The 15,504-nt window shown below is 38.4% G+C and overlaps 1 protein-coding gene across 7 annotated transcripts in view; it reads left to right on the forward strand.

Annotated features, from left to right (window-relative positions):
- Window positions 1–15,504, forward strand: part of ZMYND8 (zinc finger MYND-type containing 8) — a 164,633-nt gene that overhangs the window by 30,753 nt on the left and 118,376 nt on the right. The window contains exon 1 of one of the 7 annotated variants that reach the window (XM_075901566.1): window positions 702–744. The exons of 3 other annotated variants lie outside the window; for them this stretch is intronic. Coding sequence is in view for 1 of the 4 variants with exons in the window: in XM_075901563.1 (XP_075757678.1) it covers window positions 9,348–9,361 (14 nt within the window). In the remaining 3 variants the exon portion in view is untranslated. Of the gene's footprint in view, window positions 1–701; window positions 745–7,718; window positions 7,742–9,149; window positions 9,362–9,398; window positions 9,765–15,504 lie in introns of those variants that run through there. 3 more of the 7 variants (XM_075901567.1, XM_075901563.1, XM_075901565.1) reach the window with 3 other exon arrangements.

Here is a 15,504-nt window from a genome sequence, read left to right on the forward strand (position 1 = left end):
TCAAATTCAAAAAAATTAATGTACCTACATTGGCAGTCCTTGACTTGTTATTGTAGGTTTTTTTTCCCTACATTTTAAATAGATCTCTACCATAATATAGCTGTAGAGGGAAGTGCACACCGTAGCATTCATTTGCATTACTTGGTAGTAATCACAGTCAGATAATATTTGCTGGGATCATGTTTATGCAGGATTTACAATGTTTGGAGAGATCCTATATCCAGGATGAGGTAAATGTTATCTAATTACCTTTTTGCATTTCATGCAGGAGAATCAATTATGATTTGCAAATACCTGAGGGCATTCCACAAAAACAAAAGAGGAATTTCACAACAAGGGCAAAATGTAGGGGAAGGAGCTGAGCTGGAATAGGGAGGTGTAAGTCAAAGATGATGTGCATGACAAAAGTGAAAACTGAATTAAATTCCAGTTTCTGTGCTAAATTTATTTGTGACCAGACTGTGGACATATACTACGTAAAAGTAACTTTGACTTGTTACGGTTTGGTTTGGTTTTAAATGAGTCTCTTCCTCTCCCCCCTTGTGAAATGTCTTTGGTACTGCCTGATTCACTGACCCCAGAATGTAGCTTCTTGTGACTTCACAAATAGCATGGTTTCAATAATAAGGCTTCTGGTACTTGGTATGTTGCACTCTGGGATATCTTCAGAAACTTAGAGGTATCAAGAGAATTACACAAAGGAGAAAATAATTCTTTGGGAAAAAACTAAAATTCACACCACAGGTAAACTAACACTTTTATCTAAAAAACAAGAAGTCCTATGGCACCCAAAAGACTAACAGATTTATTTGGGCATAAGCATTCATGGGCGAAAAACTTAAGTCCAAATAAATCTGATAGTCTTTAAAGTGCCACAGGACTCCTCCTTGTTTTTGCAGACACAGACTAACACAGCTACCCCTCTGATACTTTTATATAAATGTCCCACAGATTCTGAGAAATGTGACTTGTGTGGAAATCTGCTAAATTCTATTTTTAGTTTTGCTTCACAGCTCTTTGTACAGTTACAATGTGGTATACAATGTATCTATGCCTGTGAAACCAATACAGTTTCTGGGCCTTCCCTGCCCCCATGTGACTTGTAGCGTTATGTAAGCATATAGAAGTTTTTAGAACAAAGTCAAATTTATTGAACTAAGAGACTTTGACCCAGAATGGGAGTGGTGGGAACGTGCACCCTGGCTGCTGTCTTCTTCCTGTGTCAGCCTGGAGTGTGGGAGGGTTGCACACGTTGTTGCTGGCTTCACCCCAAGGCCAGCCCCAGGAGAGGCCCTCAGAGGCCGGGAGAGGCCCTCAGAGGCTGCCTGCTGGTGCTCCCCAGGCCTGGTGCAGAGGGTGAGGGCTGTGCATCCCTCCAAACAGCACTCCCTTGGGATTGGAGGGGACATGCATATCTCCCACCGGCACTTCCCGCCCCCCCCCAGCCCAGCCTGGGGATGTGTGGAGGGTGCTATGCAGCGGCCAGCAGCTGCTCCCTTGGGCAGGCCAGTGGCTTCCTGCTGGGGTGTTTGCTGTCCCTTGTGGTCATTCTACAGTGTAACTCCTTCCTACCAAACCCTTCCCTTTGAATTTTATGAGAAACGTTCAGATTCCAGGCACATCCCATTGTCTTGGCAGAACCAAACCCTGACTTTGCTTTAAGTTAGGAGAAGAGGAAGCTGCATACCAAATTTGGTGGTCCTAGTTCTTATAGTTTAGGAGGAGTTCTTGAGCAAACTGATGGACAGACAGCTGCACGTTTTTAAAATATATAGATAGATAAAAGTACTTGCAAACTAATCTCACAATTCAAGTTGCTATTTTGTGTAGTCTAATTAATAAAGATAGTCATTCTGAGCTACTTGCCTGTTATCTTGCAGACAGCACGGATACAACTCGGCTCCCTATTCTATTATTCTGCCTCACCCTTTTAGAACAGTGGCCTTGATAAGAGCATAAACACCTTCACAGCAAGCCCAGCTTTGACATAGTTTTTCATTGGGTTGAGCTCAGGAAAGAATTATAGTCATCAGTTACAAATTAGTATTAAGAAGGCTCAACAAACATTGAACACATATCAGAGGAAGAAAAGAGTGCATCGCCATCCTCTGCAAAAGGAAACTCTATATATACTTAAATGAATATAACTGTGTATTCACACACTAGTTAATACAATGAATGCATCTGATGAAGTAGGTTCCTGCCCACAATAGCTTATGCCCAAATAAATTTGTTAGTCTTTAAAAAGGACCCAAAGGACAACTCCTTATATTTTGCTGAAACATGCTAACATGGCCACCACTCTGAAAGTTGGCACTAATTAATGAGAATGAAATGCATACTAATGGCATGCTAGCCTTCCACTTGTGATGCAGGAGACCTAGCTTCACAATAGAGAAAGGCCACAAGTGGAAGAAGTTGTGCTTGTTCTATATTGCAATGTCATTATCAGGGCTCGCTGAGTCGTGGTGAGCCCTGCTCGCCAGCTGCGTTGTCCGGCAATCTGCGCATGCGCAGATTGCCTGAACCCAGCTCTTCCAGGTTGTAATCTGCTCGCCACGGGCAAGTAGATTACATAGTTCATCGAGCCCTGCTCATTATCTTCAACTCATTTGTAAACATAAAATAAACGGAGTTCCAGCCCCAAGGATTTTAGTGTCTCTTAGGCATGTGCAATACATTACAAAATGTCAGAAAGCATGGAAACATTGGTGCAGATGTTGGTAGTTTTGTGAAAGTGGTTTTATGATATATTTGGTGGAGGAGAAGGGAAATGATTGGAACATAAGGCATAAGATGTTATTTCAAGCATAATGATAGCAAGAGGACAGCCCAGAGTGGGGAAGAAAGCAGGGGGAGAAATTAGGAGAGAGGATTGTAAGTAGTTGAGTGAAGAGGAAAAGTAGCAGGTGTGAAAAATCTTGATGGTGATACAAAAGCTTACGTTTACTAAGGGTAAAAAATACAAGAAGTTGGTGAAAAGATTAAAGCTGGGGATGAGCTGATCATAATTTGCTGAGATGGGTGGTGACGAAGTCAGAGAATGGGAAAGGGAAGATGATGGTAGCAGCAAATGTTTTATATTACCAATCTCTTTTAATTTTCATTACATGGCTTTAGGATATTTTGGTGTGTGTCTTAAAGTCTCCTGCTGTTTTTTTAAATGCATGGGAAGTCTCCACTTTTATTTAAAAAAAGAAAAAGTAAGTTGCTGGCTTCTCATAGTTGCAGAAAAATGCTTGAAAATGTGTATCCTAAAGGTTCAAAAATCACAAGTTAAATGAAAATAATTCAAAATGTATCCTATTTAATTTAAAAAAAATCTAAAGCTAATCTCATAGTTGTTGATTTTTGATAAACTAGCTATACAGTGGTATAAAAATATTGGGACCTGAGTGTTCACTCATAGTCAGTCTCAAACCATTCTTCTCTGCCTGGTGAGTTTCTCCCCAGTCTGCATATTCCTGTTTCTGCACAAGATATTCTGTTAAGTGCAGGCCAAGTCCTCCACAAGGCCCAGAATCTTTTGCACTAGCATGCTTTGGGGATTTAAAGATGTCTTTGGCAAATGACTGCTCATGAATAGAGACCTCCTTTAAGAGGAGAACATGAGGCATATTATCTCAACATATGAAAGTTTCTGCTGAGAGCTATTATTCCTCTATGTCCTGCTTTAATAACATGGCAAATACTTCAACACCTATTACAAACAAACTAACAAATAAAAATAATTCAGCCTCTTCAGTCTGCAGTGAGATAAGGAATAAGCAGTGTGAGTTAGAACAAATAAACCAATCCAGAAATGTTACAAAAATATTGTCCAGATAGAAAAGTGAATGTACATCTGACCACAAAAAGCTCTCTAGCTTAGCGGTGAATCAGTGTATCTCAGTCATGTAGCTGGACTTCTGACAAAAGGACCAGCTTCTCCAGCAGGTCAAATAGCTGTGAGGCTGGCAGTAATTCTAGAAATGCGGGAGCTCGAGATTCGACTCTAGGCCCATTTAGTTAGATGCGAAAAACAAATCCCAGGATGCTGCTTAGGTTACAGATCTCTAGCCATGGAGGTAATTACTGGCACTGTTGCTTTTTCAGAATAAAATGGGGAAGGCAGGAAACAATGTCATGGAAGGTACTGATCGAATCAGTGTTTAGAATCCCATGTTCAGGAGACAGGGCTCACAGACTTTGAAAGCCCAAGTCAGTTGACAAGCCTTATAATGCTAATTTCCTCTCTCTCCCCTTTCTGCTTTTCTTTTGGGAATATAACTCCTCTTTCATCCAGAGTGTCTCTCACATGCACACACACAGACCTGTGACCAGTTTGTCACCTGCTAGTCCTTCTCTCCTTTCTTTGTGGGTTTTTAACCCTTTGTGCTTCCCTTCTGAGGCTGTGAACAACCCACTTTTTTCCTTATTGAATGTATATCCCCAATTCACTCCTCTTCCCTTCATACTCCTTTTTCCTATTAACTATCTTTTACTGTTATTTCCAATTATATTTCTCATTGTGGGTTGGGAGATTGAAGTCCTGCCTGAAGTTGCTGTAGTTTTCTCTGTTTGAATGAGACCTCTGACAGTGTTGGATAGAAGGAGCGGTATGTAGGGCTGTCCAGGAAACACATCTTGCCTGTGATGAGCAGTGGGCAGAGTTTCTAGAAGTCTGGGGGCAAGTGCAGGAGGGTACCACCTGCCTGTGGTGAGTGCAGCCAGTGGTCCTCTTAGGAAATGGTGCCTCCAGCCTGTGGTGAGTGTAGTTCTTGATGAATGGCATATCCTGCGTGGGCACAGTTCATGGGACTTTCAGGGGAATAGTTCCTCTTGCTTCTGGCAGGCAGAGAGTGAAGTTTATACAGGATTAATTATTTCAATTTTTCCTTCTCTCTATGTCCTCTTCTCTCTTCCATCTTTTCCCACTTGTTTTTCTTTCTTTTCCTGCGCTCATCTTCATCTCCATCCCCCAATTCCCTATAGTCTTGTAATATCTTACATCTTCAAAGCATTGTACTGCCCACATGCTAGCTCAAGGGTGCCCAGCCTATGGCCCTTAGGGCTTATATAGATCATCAGTGCATTTCAGAAGGCCAACCACCTGCTTCTCCACAATATACTAATAGCTGGTTCATTAGTATTTTGTTATGTGTCTCGCACTTTGAGCCAAACTTCAACAAACAACTTGCTGAAAAACAACCTCAGACTTCTCAGTAACTCAGAAATAAAGAGTGACTCTTCTGATTAGGGAGTGGGTTATGTGCTCTTTAATTTTTTTTCTCTGTTCTATAATTCTGATACATGTTTTATGCACTAATTTTTTTAAAAATAGTAATGTGCATAGAAAGAACCTATCTTATAAATAAATACATATGAAACATACTGAACTTAAAATATAAATCAATACAAGTGACTTTCAGTCCTATCAAAACACTAAAATATTTACCTTCCATTGTTCAGGTCTTTAACTCGATTAATTTTTGGTATTTGAAAAATAAAATGAAAATGCTTAATTTAAATTGTAGCTCTGGGTGAGGCTGGAGATGAGGGGTTCAGTATACTGGCTGTTTGGGGAAGAGAAGGCTACCCCAGCCCTCTCTCACCACAGTGGCTTGGGGCCAGGTGAACAGAGCCTCTCCATGTTACTGCAGCTCTAGCAGGCCCTGTAGGGGGAGGGATGCATGGCCCTTGGCTGGGGCAGGTTTGCCCCCTGCACTCCCCAGCCAGAGTGAAGAATGCAGCAAACTGTCTGTGTTCCCCTCACTTCACTGTGAAGGGGAACAGCCAGCAATGTTCTCTCATGAATTGGGGTGAAGGAGGAAGCTTCAGTTCCTCTCCCATCCGAAGGAGTCAGAGGTTCGGGGTTGGGGCATTTATGGATGGGAGGAGGTGTGCCCCCAGCCAGCCCCTTTTACCTGCCTGGGAATTCTGTGTCTGTTCTGTATGGTTTTCTGAAAAGTAATCCATTCTAGGCACTTCCCATTTTCCTGGCACAACCAAACCCTTACTTTGCTTTAAGTTATGGTAAGAGAAAACTGTATACCCAGTTTGGTGGTCCTAGCTTTTATAATGTAGGAAGAGTTCTTGGATAGACAAACAAACTCTCAAATATATAGTGGATTTAGAATCTGTTTGGCTCACACAAAGTTGTGCTGAGGTTTCTGTGCCCCTCCTGTGTAATATGGGTGTGTCCTATTGTGCTAGCTCTCTCTTACCTTAACAAAGCTCTTTGCTTTCTCTTCTTTGTTTTCTTTGCTCTTCTCCACCCAAAAAAATTACCACCCTCATGAAAGAGAATTAGTCAAGTAGCAGTCAGACATGCATTGAATTGCCTTTTAGTTCAGGTAACAGGTATTATTTACTGATTGTATCAGTGGTTCCTATAATTCCTTAATTGAAATTTCATCTACTGTAGTAAAACATATTTAATGGGCAAAAAAATAGAGAAGATATTTAAAGCATTCTCCTTCCTGATTTTGTATTTTTAAAATAACAGACAAAGCCTAGTTCTGAGCAGTATACCCTCTTTAGATTTTGTTCATAGTTTGCTAGCTTGTGACCACTGGACCACTCACTTTTCTAGATCAGGCCAACATTTCTTTGAATAAAAAGGGTAGAACTTGTGGCCTTTTCTAGGATTGTTGCCACTTTGTGCATTAGCTAATAAATTACTGTCTCCTGTGCGGCCTAGCTATCTTTTCCCTAAGAACAAGTTTGTCATCTTGGCAATGTGCCCAATAACCATCAGCGCCATTGCTTTCCCACACCCAGGTCTTGCTTCGCAGAGAGTACTGACAAATATTATGTTAAGTTTTATTCATTCACTGCATTCATAGGGAGTTAAGGTTTTTGTTTGCAATGTGAATAATCTCAGGTCTCTGCAGTTGTCTATTAATAAGAATAAATTTTAGTTGATAGTAGTTGATAATTCCCCTTCTCTTATACCATTGCATGGAAGAATCAAAGTCTAGATAGTTATGCATCAGAGGAAGTAATCCTTTACTTCACAGGGTTTTAGGCACACAATGAGAAAGAAACCTGCTTTGAAGGGTTTGAACTATTAAAAGAAAATTGCTGAAAATTCTCTCTTGAATGTCATGCATTTCTAGTGTTTTGTTGCTGCTGTAGTGGGCTGTACGTTTCCCTTAATAGAGGCATTCTGTTTCTGTTGCATTCCTAAAACAGAATATAGCTGACAAAGTAATCCGTAAGCCTTCCTGATCTCTGCCCTAAAAAATATTGCTAGGGCTAAATAGGGAAAATGCTTCCAGCAGAGACTCTAGAATTGGTTAGGAAATAAATGAGCATTGCACTTGGGGCTTTTAATCTGCTTGTACAGCCTAAAGTGCAAGAGCACAGAAAAATGTACACCGTTTGGTGACATGGTAGCTTGGGATTTCCCCATAGAAGATGAATGTTATCTCAGAAACAACTTTAATTCAGCATGTGATACTACAGCCTAGGATTATTTTTTTGTATTGGATTGCATATGTGACTCAGCAGATTCACAATGCAAAGGCATTTATACTTGTGTGGTAAACTGATTCTGTGCTTTTGAATCGCATGTGTGTGGGGGTTATTAGCTTTATTTGTGGTGATTGTTTTAGAGATCAATAACTCTTAAAGGCAAAGTAGAGAATCTTGTGCAGGCTTCACTGGCAATTAGCCTTCCTCCTGATTTCAGAGAGAGGCTTTTTATAGCCTGCTGTTGTGCAATCCTGGGTTCTGCATCAAATCCAAATTCAGTATGGTAAGAATGTTTAGCTTTGCTTTGGTTTCTTTAGCTTATTTTCTATTTAATATTTAAATCTTAAACCTGACACTTACCCTCTCCCTTTTTGTTTATGCAAAAAACATTTTTTAAATAAAAGGTTTTATTTTCATAATCAGTCTCTCTTCATCTATAATGTCTGTGAGCACTCTAGTTTATGGGTGCATATAGATTTTTTTTTGCCTTGCTACCAGTTTTTCAGATGCAAGAATTTGAGTATGAGGATAAAGACTAGGCAGAGGCTTTTGTGAAAGTTTGACCCTTAACATCTCCATTTGTTTGAGCCTTTCCCTCTTTTGGTATAGTGAGAAATCTGACCCTGCTCTCCATACTGCAGAAAGAAAGGGAATTGAATCATGGGATATTTGGAGGATGAATGTTCATTTTCTTTTGATAAAGTGCTTGAGCATTGTCTTTAATGTAACTGGTTGTTTAAATGGATAGCATTCTAGCTCCAATCACATTCTATTTTTTCAGATTCTTTCATTCTACAAAGCCTTTAGGGTAAAAACTGAAGCAAAATGCTGCAAAATCTAGAGAGTTGTGCTTCCATCTGAAAGCAGACTCTGATATTTTTCCACATGCTGAAACCTATATTTTCTTAGGGCCTACATCTTTAAAAGTACTGAATCTGACAGGGTTAATAGACAGGAAGCTGCAGCTGCAGCCGACTAATACGGAAGTCAGATTTTTGTTTAACTGACAGGTTTAGAAGGCCTGAGTGGTGGGGGAGGGGAACTGAAAAACACAGCATCTGGTGCGATATTGACAATTTGTATTATTCATTGCAGCATTTTGTTTTTAAATTAGGAGGAAGGTAGATGTGTGTGTTGCGTGCAAATTTGGGTATAATGAGCTACTTACTCTATAATCTAAAATACATTATGCAGTAGTTTTTGTAGAAATCATTTAAGTTCTGAACTAGACGTTTTGCATTAAGTTTTTAATGGAATTATGTTGTGTGTATCTAATCAGGGGTGGGCATTTGGGTTTTTAAAATCTAAAATATGATTCTTCCTGATCCTTAAGTATTTGTTTAATTTTATTCCCTCCCATTTATCTGTTTTTACCTGCTTTCCTGCATTTTCTAATTATGGCCTGAATGGTAACAAAGTAAATTTAGTTTTTCTTTTAGAAAAAATAGTTTTTGTGACTTGGATGAACCCTCCCTTCTGCAGATTTAAAATATCTGAATGCAGTCAGTAAAGATAATTTGCGGTGCATGTTTTATTTAAGCACACAGTTAGTGATCACTTTCCACCGTTTGAAAATCTGATTACTTTGTACCAGAATTCACATATAGGGCCTCTTTTTAAGTTTCTTTTCAGAAACAGGCCTAGCTTAGCCTGTCTTCTCTATGCACAGGATGGCTCCTGCTTGCCAGAGCTGCACAAAGATAATCGCTCAGGAAGTGTTTCAGCCAATCCCCTGAAGCTTTACATTCAGATTTACTAAAGTAGCCAATCCAGGATTAGCTTTTATTAGGAAGACAGATCATCAAGCTGAAGTGCCAAGCCCTTTCTGTCTGAGTACTGAGAGCCTGTCCTCCATGTTTTATAAGTATTGACATAACACTGTGTTAACAATGCATCCACAGAGGTAAGCTTTACTTTTTAAATTTTTTTTCTCTAAGACCTATGAGTTGTGGGTTAACAGTGTGATTCTCTGTGATTTGTTGTGCAAAACAGACACCACAGCACTTTATTAAGTTGAAACTGTGTAAATTTGCTTTCTTGGGTCACATGGTTAGTAGCCATTAGCCATAGCTTTATTTTGCAGAGTGGCAAAACCTTGGCATACCTACTTCTTCACAGGATGATGGTGTTTTTAGAGTTTATCAAGATCCTGATATTCCAATGAAGCTTTCTGTCTCTGAGCAGTTTGCCAGCACTATTGTCTGTTGTGTCACATGCCTGCTGAAGAGAAAATGGAAGCTAGGGAGCAGATGCATTTAACTGCCCTACAGGGAGTCAAGCAGAGATAATGGCAGACAGCAGAACAGGCAAGTTTACCTTTCTAAACAGTGAAAGGAATAGCTAAGCTGAGTTATCTCTGAGAAAAGATGGGATTTTAAAAAACCTGGACATCAGCAAAAAGTGCTAATGGCAGATTGTAGATATTGGGCCTACGTGGTGGGGTGCTGTTGCATCATGTTTTTTATGCAGCTTATCTTTACTTGAAATGAATATTAATTTTTTTCTTACAGGAGTAGTTAATACAATGTGTTTCTCTTTCTGAAGGGCAATATATGGTTAACATTTTGTTCCTTTAAAAGAAGTTTCTCAAGCTGCAGGTTTTAGAATTAGTTTGCTGGTCAATAAAATGCAACAACACATCTGTTTAAATGCCTAATTCTTTAAAGAAAATATATTTTTCAAGTATTAGCTTTCTTCTCTTGCATAGTTAAAATAAATGTATGTACCTTTTTATCTGTGTCTTTTTGTTTTACACTGTAGCAGCTTCAGTTCTGTGTTGTGGAGTCCATGAGATATATAAAATATGTGTGGTTCTTGACAGTATTACAAATAGTTAATTTTTGATTATTGTCTCTTTTTGGGGGGAGTCCTATATTTTGATTTAGATGTATTGCTGTGTAATTGTTTCAAAAAATTCCCTTTTGATCAATTCCCAAATCTACCAGCCTGTTGTATCTTCTTAACTGTGGAAAAATGAGATGGTTGCTTGAACAGTTGGTAAGTAAGCAGTGTGCTGCTCTCTGAACATTTTTCATAGTTTAACAATTTTTGGTTTTAACAGGGGGCCTCGAGTTCAGCAGGTGAAGTAATGTCCGAGGCTAAGCATGTACAAATTTTGAAGCTTTAATCATTATCTATTTCAAATGACTTGTTCAAGTAAACTATGTTCCCTTTTGAATGTACTGTTTTTCTGATAATGTGCTGCTAAACTTAAAGCTCTTTCTTCCTGTTTACCTGTGGCCAGTGAATTTTTTTAACTTGGTCTTTGTTCCTCGATCTTTAATTAAACATGTTTGGAGCGTGGAGCTCCATTTGGTTGTTCCTCAGGTTTTTAAGGTGTAATGAAAGTGCTAGTACTCAGCAGTACTTTAGCTGTTGGAAGGACTGAGTAAAGGGGTATTTCTCCCTAAATCTGTGTTTTTGATACTACATGAAATATCATCCAAGATCAAATGTTGTTTGACTTCTTACTATGTAAGACACCTTGTGCCTTTGTTACATAGTTAAGCTGTAACACTTGTATGTGTATCTTAAGTTGCTTTTTACTGGATATTTTCTCATAGCAGTGCAGTTATCAGAAACCTCCTTTTTGATGCTTTTGATCTAATTTTTGCATTGTTTATGGTAGTCCATCCTATACAGTGTAAGAATGGATCCATATCTGATATGGATTTAGAAATGGTTATACCTTGTATGCTAACTTTTATAGAAGGGTCCTATAGATTTGATAACATACTGTAACATAGCCATTTAACTCTGGTTACTTCTTTGCCAACATTAATATCTTACTTGAAAATGGAATAACCCAAAAATATTATTATATGGTTAAAATGCCTAATTCAGATCACCATCTAAATGAACACTGAAGTGTACTGTTGGTTCATGTTTTTATAGTGCTTAATATTTTTCTGCAAAAACAAAGGTAATAATGCAGCTAAGAAATGAATTTATGCTGTTTTTATTCTTCAGTTGCTAAAAACAAGAAATTGCACACGGGCATAGTTTTCCTAACAACAATACGTACATATTAGCAATTTGGCTTCGTGTCTTAAACATTGCATAATATTTTATTTGTTTAATATGAGGAAGCAGGAATAAGTGATCTGCAATCAAAAAGCTTGCATTAAAATGGCTCCCATAGGTTTTGTTAAAGAAGGATCTGTTTCAAATCTACATCTTCTGACACATTGTTGACAGTGAAGAATATTTGTATAAGCTGCTCTTGTGCATGTAATGAAACGTAGCATTGTGAGTCTGTTAAAGCTTGCTATTTTTAATCACTCATATAATTCTTTTATAGTGCACAAAAAATAAATGTCTGCATTGCAGTAAGATGTCTGAGGCAAGGTAGAGACAGCAGTGTTGTTTTACAGATCAGCCCAATCACGCTGCTCTGTGGAATACTTGAGCCAATAGAAACAGAGTGTAGGTTAAAGATTGACAATTGCAGTGGCAAGACTGAAAGGCCTTCTGGAAATTTCTACCATCTTTGTTTCATCTAAGTAAAGCAAATTCAGATAAGCTGAAGAATTTCATGTATTTTTGGGGCTTTGTTAAGGTATGAATCTGATGCTATCTTTCACTGTTAAAGACTGCATAACAGAAGCACTGTGTGCTGTTTTTCTGCTGTTCAGGCCAGATGGAGTTAGAGGTTTTGTTTAAGTGACAGAGGCAAGGAAAAAGCATGTACTCCTCCTAGCCAAGATTTTACAGAGCTGATTCTTGTTCATTTCACAATTACACTGAACCTGCATGAAGCAGTATAGCTGAGGTATATGCCATTTGTAGAATGTGGCAATTGTTCTGGTGTAACTAGAAATTAATCATATAATTGCTCTTTAAATTTTCTGGCAACTAAAGAGTTTTTGAATTGTCCAGGATGAATATGATTAGCCAGTATTATTTAGTAGCAATATGCAGTTATTTTTGTAATTATCTATACAAAGAATGTAATAGGGAGAAACAAAAGAGATCTGGATTATAAATTAGGATGAAAACAATAGCTTTTAAAAAGCCACATGTCCCTTTCATCCTTTGTAGGCAAACTATTTTAGCTGGAAGTTAAGTAGTCCTAGGAAAAATGAGTGACTTTTTGAAACTGTTTACAATATTTAACATACCCGTAGGAACTGGTACAAAGTACAAATGACTTCAAATCTGATTTCTTTTTTTCCCTCAGGCACCTTAGTAGAAATAGGTTTCCCCTCAATTCATTGACAATGGAAAAACAGATGCTTAAGGGACTTTCACCTTAATGATACAAAAATTAAGTGTGTAAATTTAGCTCCTTCATTTTACTATTCACAGGCTTCATCTACCTTTTCTCTCTTGGCTGCTTACCAGTGTATGATGCCACTTCTTTCTTATTTTCTTTTACTTAAACCTAGATCATGTTAACAGTACAAAATTACATCGACCTAACTGACTTACATAGAGCCACTTCAGTTATTAAATTACTTGTATGTGTGCGTACTTGGTTCCTTGTGACGGCAATGCATATCCTCATCAGGAGTGTTTATATGGATTGTCAGTTGGGGCATTGTGAATTGGCTCCTGAAAGCCTGTAGGAGTTAATGTAAGCAGTGCAATCTCTACATTGACATTGCGTCAACTTCATTACATCAAGCATGCCTCCACATGGCTTAAGAAGGTGGTGTTACTAAATGGATATAGAAAGGCACTTAATCAGCAAGAGCAAAATTTCAATGAAGACACTTCCACAGGTAGATCCACACAAGCAATTTATGTCAATCTAACTCTGTGCCTAGACCAGGCTTCAGTAGTCATGTTCATCCAGCAGGTGGGAAGTGATAGAGCAAGGTACCTCAAGACAGGTACCTATCCAGAATCATCAACAAGGAGGAATAAGTCTTAATAAAGACTACATCCTGGTTTTTTTCCTCACATGGAACACTTTGTGTTACATTAGCACCCTGCATGGCACCTTGAGATTTCTGAATTTGCACACAAAACATGGGCATTCAAATAACTGTGGATATCATTATCCACTAGGTCAGTGCTCCCCAAACTGAGTTGTGTCCCCAAGAGGGACACGAAAGACTGTTTGGGGCAGTGCAGAGTCTGGGCCATTCCTCTTGGGGGACAGGGAGGGAGTGCTTCCCTGCCCTGCCTTTAGCATAGCTGTGTCTTGTTCTACCAGTAGCCTAGCTCCAGTCCACCGCCACCTCTGTCCTCATTCCCTCTTTGCCTTGAGGCCAGCTTCTCCCCCTTCCCCAGTTCTTCGCCTCTGCTAAGGACACCTTGGCTGTGCAGTACTGGAGGCGGGGCACAAACAGTTTCCCTTACTGGCAACGGGCTGTGACAAGAAAAATTTAGGCACCACTGCATGAGCCTGTTAGGCTGTTAGCTTGACCTTTAAAACGGGTTTAGAAAGTATTGTTAATAGAAATGTGTTCACTATTTCATACCCAATTCGGAAGTGTATTGTGTATATGAGTTGAGTTTCGTGTACTTTGCCACAGACTGAAGTTGTCAGTCTTACAACTATTGCCAATTGTCATAATATCTTTGTGTCTCATTGTGAGATTGAAAGCATCTGATAAACACTATGCTAGTAGCATTAAAATAGATAGCAGTGACTTCAGTTACAAACATTCCCAAACTGTGCCTGTATGTTTTGGAACTTTACGCCAATAAATATCGTATCTATTTTGATTGGGCCTCAGCTGTATAGCTCCCATTTTTTAGAAAGATTTGAACAATACCAACTTTTTTTACTTGTTGTCTCTCCCTCCCCCACCCCTCCCCATTGTGCTAAGCTATTTTAAATGGACATTCTGTTGAATAGGTTTTTTTAGAAGATCCTAAATGTGTAAAATTCACATACTGCATTTTGATATAGGTACCTAGTCTAATTGTTGCCCTACGTATACAATTGAACAAGCGCTATTAACCTTATTTCTTAATACAAGATTAGCATTTGCAGGGGATTCAGAATAAAAACATCAAATCTAAAAGATTCACACTGAAGACTGAATCTAAAATTGAACAATTTCCTTAGTAACCTGTGACTTCACAAAACTCCTTATCTTGTGCATTTCTACTTAAACATTTGGATGTTAGGTGTCCCTTTATCATCCTTTACCATTTCTGATATTTAGATGATTGCTTCGAAAATAGCATTGCTATTTAAACAAGAGATATAGTTATTGAATAAACTGCTACCATTTTAGCTACAGTACAGGAATGAGGCAGTGCAGTGCTGCCAGACGCCATTTTAAGAATCCTGCATAAATAGCATAGCTACCGATGAGTAAGAGACTGTTATAGGTGAGTGCTTATACAAAGCTGCTATTTATTCAGCAATGGCATGCTAATATTTTTTGCATTTTTTTTTATTGAATGCAGGTTTTTTTAAAAAATCATGATTTATATTTGTTACAAACAAGTGTGATCTAGAGGAAGCAGGAATTATCATCAGGATAAAATTTAATTTAGTCCTTGTGGTTTTAAAGCAGTTTTTTTTATTAAAGGGGAAAATAGACTTCCATAAATGTATGGTTCATGGGACTAAAATAATTCCCATATGTAGACTGAAAATTTTGTGCATGTGGGCATGGGCTGTTCTAGGTGGTTTTCCATGTCCATCAGATTTTCTTGGTTAAATGTCAAGGTGCAGTAGTTCATCTGCAACTTTTTAATTGTTCTGTGTAGTTATCAGAGGTTAAGCATAGGTGTCGATATTTTTATACATGTACATTTTGAGATAAATTTTACTAATAAAAGGAAGATATATCTTTTTAGAATAGACAGATTATTTAATTTGTATGAAATTAACCATTTGAAATGCGTAAGCAAATAACTCTTTTACGTTAGTAAATGAAAGCATTATTCAGTTAGTGAAAGCATTATTCAGCTAAGGTAATAATTTTTCTGATAAGCAGAAGTAAATCTTATTTGTAACCTTCCCTTTTTCCATCTCTCCTCCAGCTTCTCCCCAGAAAAGAGAACCTGCACCCCATCTTCCCCCCCCCCATAATCATACATGTTTAAAAATAGTTTGTGTGAAATGAGTTTGGTTTTATT

The sequence above is a fragment of the Pelodiscus sinensis genome, chromosome 18, assembly GCF_049634645.1.
Source record: "Pelodiscus sinensis isolate JC-2024 chromosome 18, ASM4963464v1, whole genome shotgun sequence".
Classification (NCBI taxonomy): Eukaryota; Metazoa; Chordata; order Testudines; family Trionychidae; genus Pelodiscus; species Pelodiscus sinensis.